General features: G+C 35.1%; 1 protein-coding gene across 5 annotated transcripts in view; it reads right to left on the reverse strand.

Annotated features, from left to right (window-relative positions):
• Positions 1–13,942, reverse strand: part of ANXA4 (annexin A4) — a 64,370-nt gene that overhangs the window by 5,771 nt on the left and 44,657 nt on the right. For all 5 annotated transcript variants that reach the window (XM_074207754.1, XM_074207762.1, XM_074207764.1 and 2 more), the window contains 6 exons: positions 12,377–12,456; positions 10,727–10,783; positions 6,805–6,898; positions 3,595–3,690; positions 2,545–2,603; positions 382–504 (listed from right to left, as the gene is read on the reverse strand). In XM_074207754.1, the coding sequence (XP_074063855.1) occupies positions 382–504; positions 2,545–2,603; positions 3,595–3,690; positions 6,805–6,898; positions 10,727–10,783; positions 12,377–12,456 (509 nt within the window). The remainder of the gene's footprint in view (positions 1–381; positions 505–2,544; positions 2,604–3,594; positions 3,691–6,804; positions 6,899–10,726; positions 10,784–12,376; positions 12,457–13,942) is intronic.

Raw genomic sequence — 13,942 nt, forward strand, 5'->3', positions numbered from 1 at the left:
ATGAGAAACATGAAAAACCTGAAAAGTTATAACATCTAAGAGGAATTAGATTTGTTCTGTTTGACCCCAGAGGGAAGACCAGAACCAGTGAGTTGCAAGAAGCAGATTTAAGGTTGAGTGATGAATCTAACTAACAATGAATTCCCTTCTTAAGATGTGTTCAAGCAGAAATATTTTCAAAGAGCTGCTTGTGCAGGTTTGAGTTTGGACTATGTGATGATGAAGTCCCTTCCAAGGCAGGTTTGTTTCTCTGATAAATTCAGAGACAAGGGAGCAAGAAGTTGGCTAGAGTCTTCATTAGCATCCAAATGAATTTGATTAGAAATCTATCTTCTTAAAAGTGTCTGCCCTTTCTAGGTAAAGCCAGTCTTTCTGACTTACCTTGATGAAGGAATACAGAGACTTCCCATAGAGCCTCTTGAATTGCTCCCTTATGTCCAACATGTCAATCTCTGAACGGGAAACCATTATTCTGATGAGAGTGTCATCATCAGTCCCTAAGCCCTAAGAAAGGCAAAGGGGAACAAAATTCAAAATCACACCAAACTAGGAATGATGGTTATTGATACAGGCTGGAACAATGAGAACACCAAATTTCTTCTTTAATTCTTTAACTCAGGACTGTATGACTCCCCTTATTTTATATGCCAACACATGTATCTAATTTGCATGTGGTTAACAATAACCATTTCAAAGTCTTCCCAAACAAGGGACCCTGAGCAAATTAGTTCTGCTTCCTCAGATTTTACATTTTGCTGATGCTTAAGTCAACTGGGTTATCACAGGAGTATTCTGAGATAAAGTAAATGATGGATGTCATGTGCAAAACGCTTTATAAACATGTTATTAAGTAAAAAATGACACCACTCCTCATCTTCTTGTGCCTCTTTTCTACATGCTTCTTCTGCCTTCAATGCAACCTTCAATCATTCCACCCAAGTCTGTTTCCCAAGGTCTTTCCTTCAGTTCTGGTCTCAATTTCCTCCCTTCAAAATCTAAACCCTTTAACTTTACATTTTCTTCAGCTCTGGAATTCTTTGCCCCAAAGACCTATGCCTCCTTTCCCAGGACCCATCCCTAGATAATTCCCATTATCTGCCTTTTCTGTTCCGGTTTGTCTGATACTGAAGAAGTCACATAACCATTCAACTGAGTCTACAAATCTCACTGTTACCCATCAATTCTTTTACTCCTCCCTAATTGATTCTCTAGTCCACTCCCCCAAGCTTCTTTTCTAAACCTTTTTTCTTCTCAGACCAGCTACAGCACCTCCCTCCTCCCTTTCAGTTAAGGGTCTCACTATCCTTCAATGAAGTGTTCTTTATTGAAAAAAATGAGTTCATTTATGTTGAACTCTCTCCCTTAGTCCTACACTTTAAATAATCTCAGCTTCATTCTCAATCCTCCCCTCCTCTGCTCTAATCTCATTAGATAAAATAGCTCTATTCTTTTTCAAGGTCAAGCATCTACTTGTAGCCTTGAACTAATCCTCTATCTCTTCTGCAGGTTTACACCTTCAATCATCCCTTCTTTCTCCTTAAATTTCAACTTTCTCCTATTCACTGGCTCCCTTCCCTAAAGTCTTCAAACACCCAAATCTAAAAAGAAGGGGTGGGGGGAAGGCCATTCCATGACTCTACCATCTCTTACAACCTTTCCCATATATATATATCTCAATTCTTTATATAGCCAAACCCTTGAAAAAAGCTATCTAGTTATTGTCTCTCTCTACTTTCCATTTACTTCTTAGCTCTTGTAATCTGGCTTCAGTTCTACCACTGGAGAGAAACTTCTCACTCCTCATCATTTCCTATGTCTCTCTCTCTAGTATATTTTTTTTTCTTTCTACCTACTTTCACTTCACTAGATTTTTTCTGCCATGGTGTTCCTTCTTGGTCTTCTATGCTTATCCAGTATCCATGTCCTACCCTCTTTGCTTGGGTATAAATCAGGATCCTGCCCTGAGTTCTCTTTCAGAATGTTTTTGTCCTTTTTTTTTTTTTTGGTGATCTCATCAGCTACCATGGATTCAACTACCATTTCTGTGTAGATGAGCAATCTGAGGCTCAGGACCCCAACTCCATTTGAGACTCAACTGACCTTTTTCAGGATTCATGATTCCTTCAATTATTAGATACCCCTTTCCTCCCAAACTGTGAGTTTAAAAATATTTATTCTGCATCTCTCTGGCGAAATGATACCTCTTTGAGGGCAAGCATCTTATTCCATTTTTATCTCTGTATGCTCCAGTGCCTAAAATATGTTCATGTGTTCAGGTGTGTCTGACTCTTCATGACCCCAAATAGGGTTTTCTTTTCAGAGAATACTACCATTTCCTTCTCCAGTTCATTTTCCAGATGAGGGAAACAGAGTAAAGTGACTTGCCCAGAATCCCATATACCCAAATAAAGAAGACAGGACATGGACACTGGACTGAGGCTGAATTTGAAATTATGAAGATGAGTTTTCATCTTCCTATACCACCTAGATGTTCACTTGACATATGTTAAGTTTTTAATAAATATTGCTGATTGATTCATTTACCTTCATTGATTTGTAGAGCCTTTCAGCAAAATATGCAGATTTATTCCTCATGCATTTTACTGTGGAGGGAAAAAAAACAGTAGTAGAAAGATATTGTGAATGAAAAATGGTGAAAATAACACTGGAGATAGTAATAACTGACTTTATATAGCACTTTCAGGTTTGAGAAGATAAAAAAAAAATGTTCCCTAGGACAAAATGTTCTATGACAAGCTATCAAACAGCATTTTTCAATCCCTTTCAAAAAGAAACTTTAACCATACAATGTTCTTTGGGGATGAATAGGTCAATGGGATAGGTCATGTTAAAGTACTTTTCGAAGAGAGGCCATCCTCTTGGGGAGTAAGTTGGATATCACAGACGTGGAATGAAGAATCTGTTATCAGATAAGGGCACGATTTGTTTTGTTCTAAAGGATGGATATTTTATGGGGAGGAAATTAGAAAATCACAGGAATGTTTTTCTTTAAAAGCAACAATAACATATTTAATTTTAAAAATGTCCAAGGGGAGAAAAATTGCCCTCAATTAATCTTAATACTGATAAAGTGGAAAGAATAGTGGCTCTGAAGTCAGTGGAATTGGATTCAATCCTGTCTCTCATCTTCATTTCCTTTTATGACCTAAAGAAAGCTTTCTGAGCCCCATTTGCTCATATGTAAGATGATATGGTTAAGCTAGACAGCCTCTGAGATCACTTTTAATTCTAGATCTAGGATCTTATGGTCCTTGTCAAAAACAGGCATAAAAGTCATAAAAAAAGGTAAATATATAGTTTCAAAATGACTGTTTAATAAGTTCCAAGATTCTCTCATCTCTTCTCTGACCTGTAGAGGAAGAAGTTTCAGAAAGAAATCAAGTCAACAAATGATGATTTTAAGTTAGATAATACTTAGAAAAATAGAGGCTAAAAAATACTCCTTGTTTAAAATCTGCATGGAAACCAATGGTGGTTTAAATAACCTATAAAGCAAGAAAGAAACATATATTCCTACATGATAAAAAAAAACTAAGTAACATGGACAAGAACATGAAAAAAATAGATTCTCACCTATTGCCAGTAAAGCATCTCCAAAGCTGCCGGAAGTCTCAGATTTAATGCTTTGCTCGATATCCTTTTTGGAAACTCTCTTGTATTCATCAAACACTATTCAGAAATAGAAACAATGAGACACATTTTTGTAAATGGTCAATTTTGGGATTTATTTTGCTTGACTACTTATTTGTTACAAAGGTTTTGTTTTACTTTGTTTTCCAGGAGAGGGGATCTGAGAGGGAGAAAAATGAATGCTTGAAAATTTGAAAGTTTGGTTTCTGGCTCATTGCTTCCTTGGTTAGCTAAATGTGCATGTGCTTGAATTCCTGGCTTGGGTATTAACTTCTGGCCTTATTTTTTCTCTTAGCAAGTCAAAACTGAAGCCATTCAGTCCCTTCACTAATTAGTGTTTCAATAAGAACTGGCTGTTTCTTTCAACTCTTTTAAATAGACGAAGACATAATTAGATTTTCTTCAATTATTTGCCAAGTGTATCCAGCTGTCACTAGTGTGTTCCTACTGCCTCTCTCCTCCCTCTGGATTCAACCACATCACGACTTTGGAAACAAATAGTCGTGTTCAGCTTTGCAAATGCTTCTCTCAGCATCTGCTTCCCAGTCCTTAAATGCAGTTCCCTGACTCCCCAGGGTCCAGACTTTAGATGGTCTGCTTCAATTGTTCCCAAAAGATATTTCTTTTGAAGGCATTCCTAGGACATCACCACCAGGGGGAGATTTATGCTACTGAAAAAACCCACTAGGGAACAGATGAAAACTCACAATCTCCAAGTTGATAAGCCCATAAATATTTATTTGCAGCAATACTTATCTGTTGATAGCATCCAAGTATGTGGGATAATTTGAAACTTCAAAATGGATTGCTCCTATTCAATTTTTTAGTTTGTGTGGTTTACCAAACTTATTCCACTTAAGGTTTAATGTTTCCCATAAGCTATGTAAAATATGTCAATGGAAGACCATAGGGTTGTGCTTCTAAAGTTTGCTACGGGTTAATGCTTGAAATGACAAGTGAAAGATAAAATGTTTCATTAAATTTCTTTTGCCTGATTGCAGTCACTCTTTTGTAATCACATTGCACATTTCTTGCAAAGAATTCAAAGGCACACTACAAAAAAATCAGACAGAAATCTGCACAAGTTGGTTGAATGAGATATCGAGAAAAACACATTAAATATATGACTACTCTCCTGTTCATTTCATCAATACACCCTATAAAGAAGCTATCTCAATTACTTTAAATTACTTAAATAATATTCAAGAATAAGTACCACTACCATTTATATTTTCCTTCCTGTATTTTGTTTTTGTTTTTTAGATTTTTGCAAGGCAAATGGGGTTAAGTGGCTTGCCCAAGGCCACACAGCTAGGTAATTATTAAGTGTCTTGAGACTGGATTTGAACCCAGGTACTCCTGACTCTAAGCTTTATCCACTATACCACCTAGCCGCCCCTCCTTACTATATCTTAAAGAATACTTTTGAAAAAAATAACTGAATTAGAATACTAAATCTTGAGATCACTGATATTAAGACAGAGACCTGATAATAAAGACTGTTTCCTAGAAATACACACACACACACACACACAAAACAGAGGCTCTGAGCACATTAATGATTAATAATAATTACATCATTATTCTGATTAATTCTTGGTATATAGAATACATGTTATTATGTTGTGCAATTTTCAGAGCATCTTTATTCACAAAACTCTGGGGTTAGGTGGTTCAACCATGGTAGAAACTGGACTTAAATCTAGCATTTCTGACTCCAGGTCTACCTTGATTTCCATAGTGCCAAGAGGCCTTCTGCCATGTTCCTACTTCAGGACTTCATCGATGTGGGTCCTGCCTCTAAAGCAGCTGGAAACCTTTCTATAACTTGATACACCACCTTTGAGAGCTGTTGTGGTCAAAGAACTCAGCATCCTGAACTCAGCCAACCTGTTGATGAGCTTCCCCATTAGGTGGATGATATGCATATAATATACATTCAGTTCATCACTAAAGCCCCAAAGTGAAGTTTTGATAAGAGTCTGCTACATTATGTACTCTAGTGACATAGCTTTTAAGAGTCTAGTGTTACCTCCACATAAAGATCTACATGGCTTATGGATGTAGTCTAACCTCCTCATATAAGAGATGAAGAAATTGAGATTAAGTGAATTGTCTAAGGTCATATAAGTAGTAAAGGAAGCAACAGAACTAAAATTTGAACCCAGTTTACCTGACTCCAAATGTGTTTTTCCTTTTGTATCATGTGTGTATCAAATACATATAGTAATAGTCATTCCAAGATAATATACTTGATGTGAAGCTATTCAGTACAGTACTATTGTCTGTACTGAAAAAAGTAGGAAAAACTATATAATTCATAAAATTATGAATTAATCTTTCACAGAGGGTAGTTATGTGGAAAAATATCAAAATTCTCTTGAAAAAATCCTCACTAATTATCAAAATATAAATTAAAATAACTTTGACATGTTACTTCACACTCATCTGACTGATATAAAATAAAAAGTGATCCTCAATACTGTAAAAGTTGTGATGAAACAAGTATACTCATTCACTGATGGAAAAGTTCGAAATTTGTGGAATCACTCTGGAAAACAATCTGCAATATATGGTAAATGTTACAAAAAGAATCATACCCTTTGACTCAATAATTTCATCATTAGGAATATAGTCAAAAGATTGCTATCTTTTAGGAAAGAGTTTTCTGATTGAATGCTTTCATAGATGCTTTATTAGTAGTTGCAAAAAAGGAAAGAAGGAAAGAAGAAAGAAGAAACAAAGAAATAAAAAAGAAAAGAAAGGAAGGAAGGAAGAAAGAGAAAGAAAAAAAGAAAGAAAGAAAGAAAGAAAGAAAGAAAGAAAGAAAGAAAGAAAGAAAGAAAGAAGACCCTTATCATTCTCAATGTTCAACAGTAAAGGAATGGTTATAGAAATTATGCTACATTAATGTGATGGAATATTCTGTAATTCCATTAAGACCAACAAGGGTCAGAAATCTAGAGAAATCTAGAAGTCTTTATGAAAGAAGGCAAAATAATGGGAGTGATTAAAGAATTATGTCCTATAGGTATTGAAATTAAGTGTAAATAGTCATTAATGATGTTTATTTATTTATTAATTACTTGATTATTTTTGGATTACATTTTTAATAAACCAGTTAATGAAAAAAAATATAACCAAGAGTTTTACCATGGAGTAGGTGGTTTCGATTCCTAGAACAGAGAATAGACAGGAATTTCACCTCATCAGTACCCCATCTCGCCTCACCAGCCTCATACAAGTCCTAATGTGAATTAAAATACATGAAAGGGTTAGATTCTTCTAGTCCAGAGATTCTTGGGTTACTTGACATATTTTTCACAAATCCAAATGGGGTGAGCAGGTTGGAAGCCTTACCCTTAATACACAGAAACTATTTATTGTTTAGTATAAAATATAAGCTCTATTATTTAAGTTTTAAAGCTGTTCATAAACTAGATTCAACCTCATTTTCTAGCCTTATATGACTTTCCCACAGTTCCTCACACATCAGTACATCATCTCTCACCTTTGTACTGGGTTTTCCACATAAATTGTAATGTACTTCCTCTTTACTTCTGCCTCAAAGAATCCATTTTTTTCTTCAAAACTCAGTTCAAGCATTCCCTTCTATATGAAACCTTTCCTGATATCCCAGTTACTAATAACCTCCCTAATTAACTACCTTGTATTAATTTGTATTTTATTCTGTATATTCTTATATATGTCCTTTTCTCATCCATTAGAATATTAACTGATGGAGATTCTTTCATTTTTTTGCTTTTGGATCCTCAGACTGGACCAGCACCTAGCTCATAATAGGCAATTGATAAATGTTTATGGATTGAATCATTAATTGTCTCCAAGGTTCATAAGATTTCAATGGGCAAACACACAGTGCCAAATGAATTCTAGTTGTATGACGTTCTCCACCTATTTGGTATCCCTGTTAAAATGTCATCACAATTTCTAGTCTATAAAGGAGAACCCTCCTTCCACTTAGGAGTGCTTAGATGATTTGGGGGGGACAAGAGGGAGAGGTGTCTAGAATTGTAATTGAAATTACAAACACATGGGGCCTTTTGGGAGTGAAAACTCCCTCCACTGATGCAGACCAGTAGTTCCTCTGTCTTAAAACTTTGCCTGGGGCACTGAAAGATTAAGTCACTTAGCAGTATCAGACAGCCATGAATGCCTCAAAGAGATTTGAATACAGTTCTTCCCAACCATATCCATCGTGTTATGCTCTTTTCAGATGATACAATATTTGTCAAAGAATAATGTCAAATATTTATGTGCTTACATCTTTAATTCTCTGAACTCATTAATCTTTTTAAAAAAGCAAACAAAAAGTAACTAAAGTTCTGAAAGATTAGGTTTGTCAGAGATTGTAATGAGGTCTAGCTTCAGGATCTAGGCCCATATTTGGAATTTACTATCTACAAATTCAACAGAAATTCAATCACTGATTTTAGGAGCCTTCAATAGCTTTATATCCTTGGGAGTAAAGGTGATTGCTTTCTTTTCTCTTTTTCTTCCTTTTTCTGTTAATTAAACTATCTAGCTTCTTCTGCAATCAGTAAACATCATATTTTAGAAATTCAAAGAATTTTTAGAATTTATCAATCTTGAGGATGTTCCAGTTCAGTTCCCACATTCCATATTCATGGTTTGGGGAGCCACTGATCATCTAATCCAAAGACTCATTTTATAGAGGAAGTAACTGAGGCCTGTCATTTGTCCAAAGTCACATCACACAGCTATTTCTCTTGCCAACCAATCCAGGGTTTTTTCCACAGCACCATTTTACCTCCCATGAAAAGTACTCAATGTCTTCCTGAAAGACAATAAGAATTTTTTTCCTAGTTTCATCATCCACACAAAAAAAGCTGGTCAAGTCACCTAGAACAATATTTAAGCAACTGATAACACATTTTTAGTCTATAAAATGTTACTACAAAAACTGGCTCCTCTTTCTCCCTATTGCTTGCTTTTCCTTCTTTCCCCAATTTCTACCTCCTGACTTACAAAGCTAAAGCTGTGAAGGAGTCTATGGTGGAGAATTTAAATATTTTACTACCCTATGTGATAGTTTGAGTTGGGAAATACCATCTTTTCTGTTCCTTTCAGTCAAGATGGTTACCAGATGGATTTGCCACCATACATACTAACTTCCTAAAGTAGACTTTTTTTTTACTCATTGTTTTTTAAAATTTTATTTATTTAAGGCAATGAGGTTAAAGTGACTTGTCCAAGGCCACATAGCTAGGCAATTATTAAGTGTCTGAGACAGGATTTGAATTCAGGTCCTCCTGACTCCAGGACCAGTCTTTAATCCACTGCACTACCTAGCTGCCCTGGTTTCTTTCTTTTTATGTTTTCTGAATTTTATTGGTAATGGTTTTTTTTTCCCCAAAGGTCACAATTTCTTTTCCTAGTAAGATTAAAATTTTAAAGAGATTTAACTATTTTTTTCTACTTGAGGAAAATCCCAAGAAATGAAAACTTGGGAATATAGTGACCTTGAAATTATGACTAGGGATAGAGATCCCAATTGCTTCTACTCATTGGTCCTCTTCCTTATAACTCTAACCTCTTTCCTGGATTTAAACACCAATCACTGTTGTACTAATTTTCCAAGTGAACTTCAACTCTGCCATTTGATTTGAAGTTCACTAAAGGGTGAAAAAAGTTTTGACACTTATCTCTTACATTGGCAGAGATCAACTCTGATCAATTTATGCTTTCATGCTGGAGAAACTTTGAAGAAACAGAGGGACATTCTTCCCATCACCTTTAAAACTAAGGTTCATAAACATACATTCATTATAGAGTAAACAAATTTTTATAATTGAGAGAGACTTTTAAAATTATCAACTGCAACTCATTACTAATTCAAGAGTCCCATTTACACAGTTTGTATTAAATTGGCAGTCCCCTAATTTCTGTTTGAACACTTCCAATGAGATATTTACCATCTTATAAGGCATCACTGACTGTTTTGGAGTAGCTTTGAAGGCAGTGTGGGATGGAAGATGGAGAACTGAGATTTGGAGAAAGTAAGACCTGAGTTCAACTTTTCTTTTGACACATAATAGTTGTTTAATATGGGGCAAAACAATCACCTTCTTAGTGTTCAAGACTGTAAATAAGCAGAGAAGATACAGACCAGCCTTGAGAGTAGGAATTTCCTCATCCAGTAATTCTCTATATACCAGTGAAATCACAATTCCAATCCCTATTCTCTAATAAATGCTTTAAATTCTTACTTGATAATGAGTCAAAATTTGTCTCTCTTTAACTTTTATGCTGAAGTTCTAACTCTTCCTTCTGGCACTGAGGGAAATCATCTAAACACTTTCAACCACCACTGTGCATTGCATTTAAGACCACCAAATTCTCTTTTGGATTGAAAATGTACTAATTAAAAATACATCTGTTCACCGCCTCTCAAAAATATTCAACTACATTTCAAAGGACTATACTAATAGGCATAAATGTTAGCTGCTTTGAAGGAGGAAAAAATTCACATTTGAATTAGAGAAAATTTCTTTAATTGGGTGGAAAGACAAGAGAATAAGCATTAGGACCTAGTTAAAGCCAGATACTTTGCTACATACATTACACTTTACAATTTCATTTCACCTGATCTTCTCAACAACCTAACAAGTGGGTGCTGTTATTATTGTCATTTCACACTTGAGGAAACTGAGGCAAATAGAGGTTCAGTGACTTGCCCAGGGTCACACAGCTAATAAATGATGATGATGATGATGATGATGATGATGATGATAATAATAATAATAATAATATTCAGCTTTGAATATGAGACTCAGGTCTTCCTGACTCCAGGTCCAATGTTCTATCCATGGTGACTAATCAATTGTTTAAATACCTCATCCACATTTTTGGTTGAAGGCATCTTCCCATCTTATAGCTTCTCAGTGAAATAATGAAAATACCCATCAATCAATGAATCAATAATCATTTATCTAGACCTAATAATGTGCCAAACAGTATGCTGAACACTAGACAAAAAACTTCACAGTGGGTCAAAAAGAAGCAAATAAATTATTCATGCCACCATACCAACCTTTGCATCCTGATGTGCAAGTTCATCATTTAGATAATTTCCTTCATCTCTTCCTGCCTGAAATCAAAAGGAATCAACTATTATCATTGAAGTAGATTTCATGAAAGTCTGAAAACTGGATTTTTATTTTATATCAGTCTGTTCTCTTGGATTCTCAGGGTCATTTATTATAGCAGTGAAAGTTAGGGACACTGGAACTCATCCAACCCAACACCTTTTCTTAGATGTTAGATCTTAGATGTAAGTTGTCAAAAGATCTGATAAGTATATAAGTATAATAATGTGTGTAAAGCAGTGCCAAGCCACAGGGCTTTTGTTTTAAACATAAACCACAATCCCTTACTTCAAAGATCTGACAGTCTATTAGGGGAGATGACTCATGAGAAGATAATTAAGACCCAAGTAAGTGAGAAATACTAAATGAATAGCATGAAAAGTAAAAGAAATGGAATGGAAGTTTCAAATAAAATCATAGACTCAGAGATACAGAGTTGAAGGTCTCTCTGAAATTATCTAGTCCAATCTACTTATTTTATCAATGAGGAAACTGAGATCCAAGAAGGTTGATTTGGAGTCAAAGGACCCAAGTTAAAATCCCAACTCTGTTACTTACTGTTCTACTGCCTTGGATAGATACTTTCCCCTACCTGGAGCTCAGTTTCTTCCACTACAAAATGAGGAAAATTGGACTAACTGTCTTCTATGATCCTTTTTTGGCTCTAAAATGGTGATCCTCTAAATAAAAGAGAAAAGATTTCAACCTGGCTTTGAAGGATGGGTAGACCAGAAATAAAGGAGAACATTCTAATTGGAAAAATGATAGTCAGAAAAGTATAGACCATATTTGGATAGAGAAAACATGGGAAGACAAGTTATGGTCAAATGTTGAATGACTTTGAAGCATAGGAAGATCTAGAGCCACAAAGGTAATGGAAAAGGCAATACAAACTCAATTTTCTCCAGTAGATTTTGCCATGATTTGCTTATTTAGAAAGAGAGCCAGAAGGTCAATGAAGAGTTGGAGTTTATTGTCCACTGATACATCTCTGACTTTTCAAATGTTACTTAATTCATTTCAAACCATAATTATTCAGATTTATTCAGTAAAGGCATTCTCTTAACTGACCCATGCTATTCTTTATAGGATGATATTATTTAGAGCTTGAAAGAATAGGGGAGAAATTGAAGCTCATAGAGATGAAAGCACTGCCAATGAAAACACAGGTGATAAGTAGTGGAACCATCATTGAACCCAGGTTCTCTAATCCTAAAACTAAGTATTACTCCCAGTTCACAATGTTATCTCTTAATTTCATCAGTGGTTAGAGCCAGAAATAATAATATACTGATAAACAACTCTTTGGCAATAGGGTACTCTGAACATAGGCTGATCTGAGAATGAATCATCAAAGTTATTAAAATGCCAGATTCTGGGAGCAATAAAGACAAAAATGAAAACAATTCCTGCCCTCAAAGAGATTTTATTCAATAGAGAATCCAGAGACATTTTCATGGTATAGTCATCAGGAGAACTTTAAGTATTATTAAATAATGTTTCACACTTGGTTCACCCATTTGGAAAGAGTATCTTTAACGAAATTATCCCTCCAATCAAAATTGCATCCTTCGCCCCTAAAACATTTGACTTACTGCTGAAAGTGACACAAGAACTCTCTGGAACATGAAAGAAGTATCAGAACGAATGTCATCTTCAAGAGATCTTCCATATTCTACCAAAAAAATTATTATTAGCCATGTACCAGAAACATGAAAATAAAAAAACTACTGGAATAGTTCCCTTGCAAATCCCATATCCAATCTATCTACTGAAATAGTCTAATTATTGTAACAATTAAAATAAACCACAATATCCATTTTTTGCCAAGTAATATAGATTAATTTGATTCATTGGTTTCTATTGTCAATGAAAAGATGTTTCAATTCCTAAGAGAGTGGGGGATTCCCGCAGGTCATATTGAAAAGGGGGGAATTGTCCATATTCTCTTGTGGAGCCTCACTGTGGGGGATGATTCAAGCACTCAGTGACTGATTCTGGGAATTACTTTTTCACCATTTTGACTTCAATACTAACTCTAGTCCATTATCTGTTGAGTAAATCAACAGAATTAAATCACTAGAGAGTTTTCTTACAGACAGTATTGAGGGACATTATAGGAGACAACTCCCAGAGGATATTTCCAAGTATACTAATGCAGCTTTTGGCTGAGCTTATTCAAAAAGTTCTGAAAGCTTTCTTCAAGTCAACTAAACAATCTTTGTTTTTGTTTTTGTTTAAGTGCATTATATATGGCAGTCTGTTGAAAGCTAGGGATTCAAAGATGAAAAATAAAAACTGTTCCTGCCAGCAACTCAAATTCATCATTTCTAAAAACAAGCCCATTTTTTCTTCAAAACCCATCCCCTAATGCAACTCAGTGAGCATTTATTAAGCAATTATTTGTCATTTAATTTCCACCTCAACTTCTCTTCATCCATTGATAGTATCAGAATATATAATAATAATAATAATAATAGATAGCATTTATATATCAGGCACTATGCTAAGCATTTTACAAATACTATCTTGTTTGATCTTCATAACGACCTAGTGAGATTAGATGATGTTATCATCTCCATTTAACAAATGAAGAAACCAAGGCAAACAGAGTTTAGGTGACTTGCCCAGAGTCACACAGTTAATAAATATCTGAGTCCAGATTTGAATACAAGTCCTCCTGATTCTAAACCCAGCACCTCGATCTATTACACTAGCTGGCCATCTCTAAGGCTGATTCCATTAAGGAATTTCCCTTTGTCTTCTAATAGCCAATCAGTTTTTGATACCTGTTTATTCCATATCTGCCATTCTTCCCTTCCCTTTTCTACTTCTACTGTAGCCATTCTAGTTCATTCCCAGAGACACAGAGTTGGAAAGGACCTCGACAACTTCTTCTCCAAAAGGAATCCCTTCAATAGCAGACTTGGTCATGGTAATACACATCACATCCTAAAATAGGTACAATGCCTTACCCAGAGTAGGCAGTTAAATGTTTCTTGAATTAATTTTAGCCTTCACTTTAAAATAAGGAATAACTTCTCAATTTTTGATGGGATAAAAAAACCTTAGAATAAGCTGAGTAGATTTATGAGTTTCCACCTAATGACAGTTTCCACCTAATTCAAGTCCTGGATAGTTCAAACACTGAATTGCCTGGG

Source organism: Macrotis lagotis, chromosome 1, assembly GCF_037893015.1.
Source record: "Macrotis lagotis isolate mMagLag1 chromosome 1, bilby.v1.9.chrom.fasta, whole genome shotgun sequence".
NCBI classification, from domain to species: Eukaryota; Metazoa; Chordata; class Mammalia; order Peramelemorphia; family Peramelidae; genus Macrotis; species Macrotis lagotis.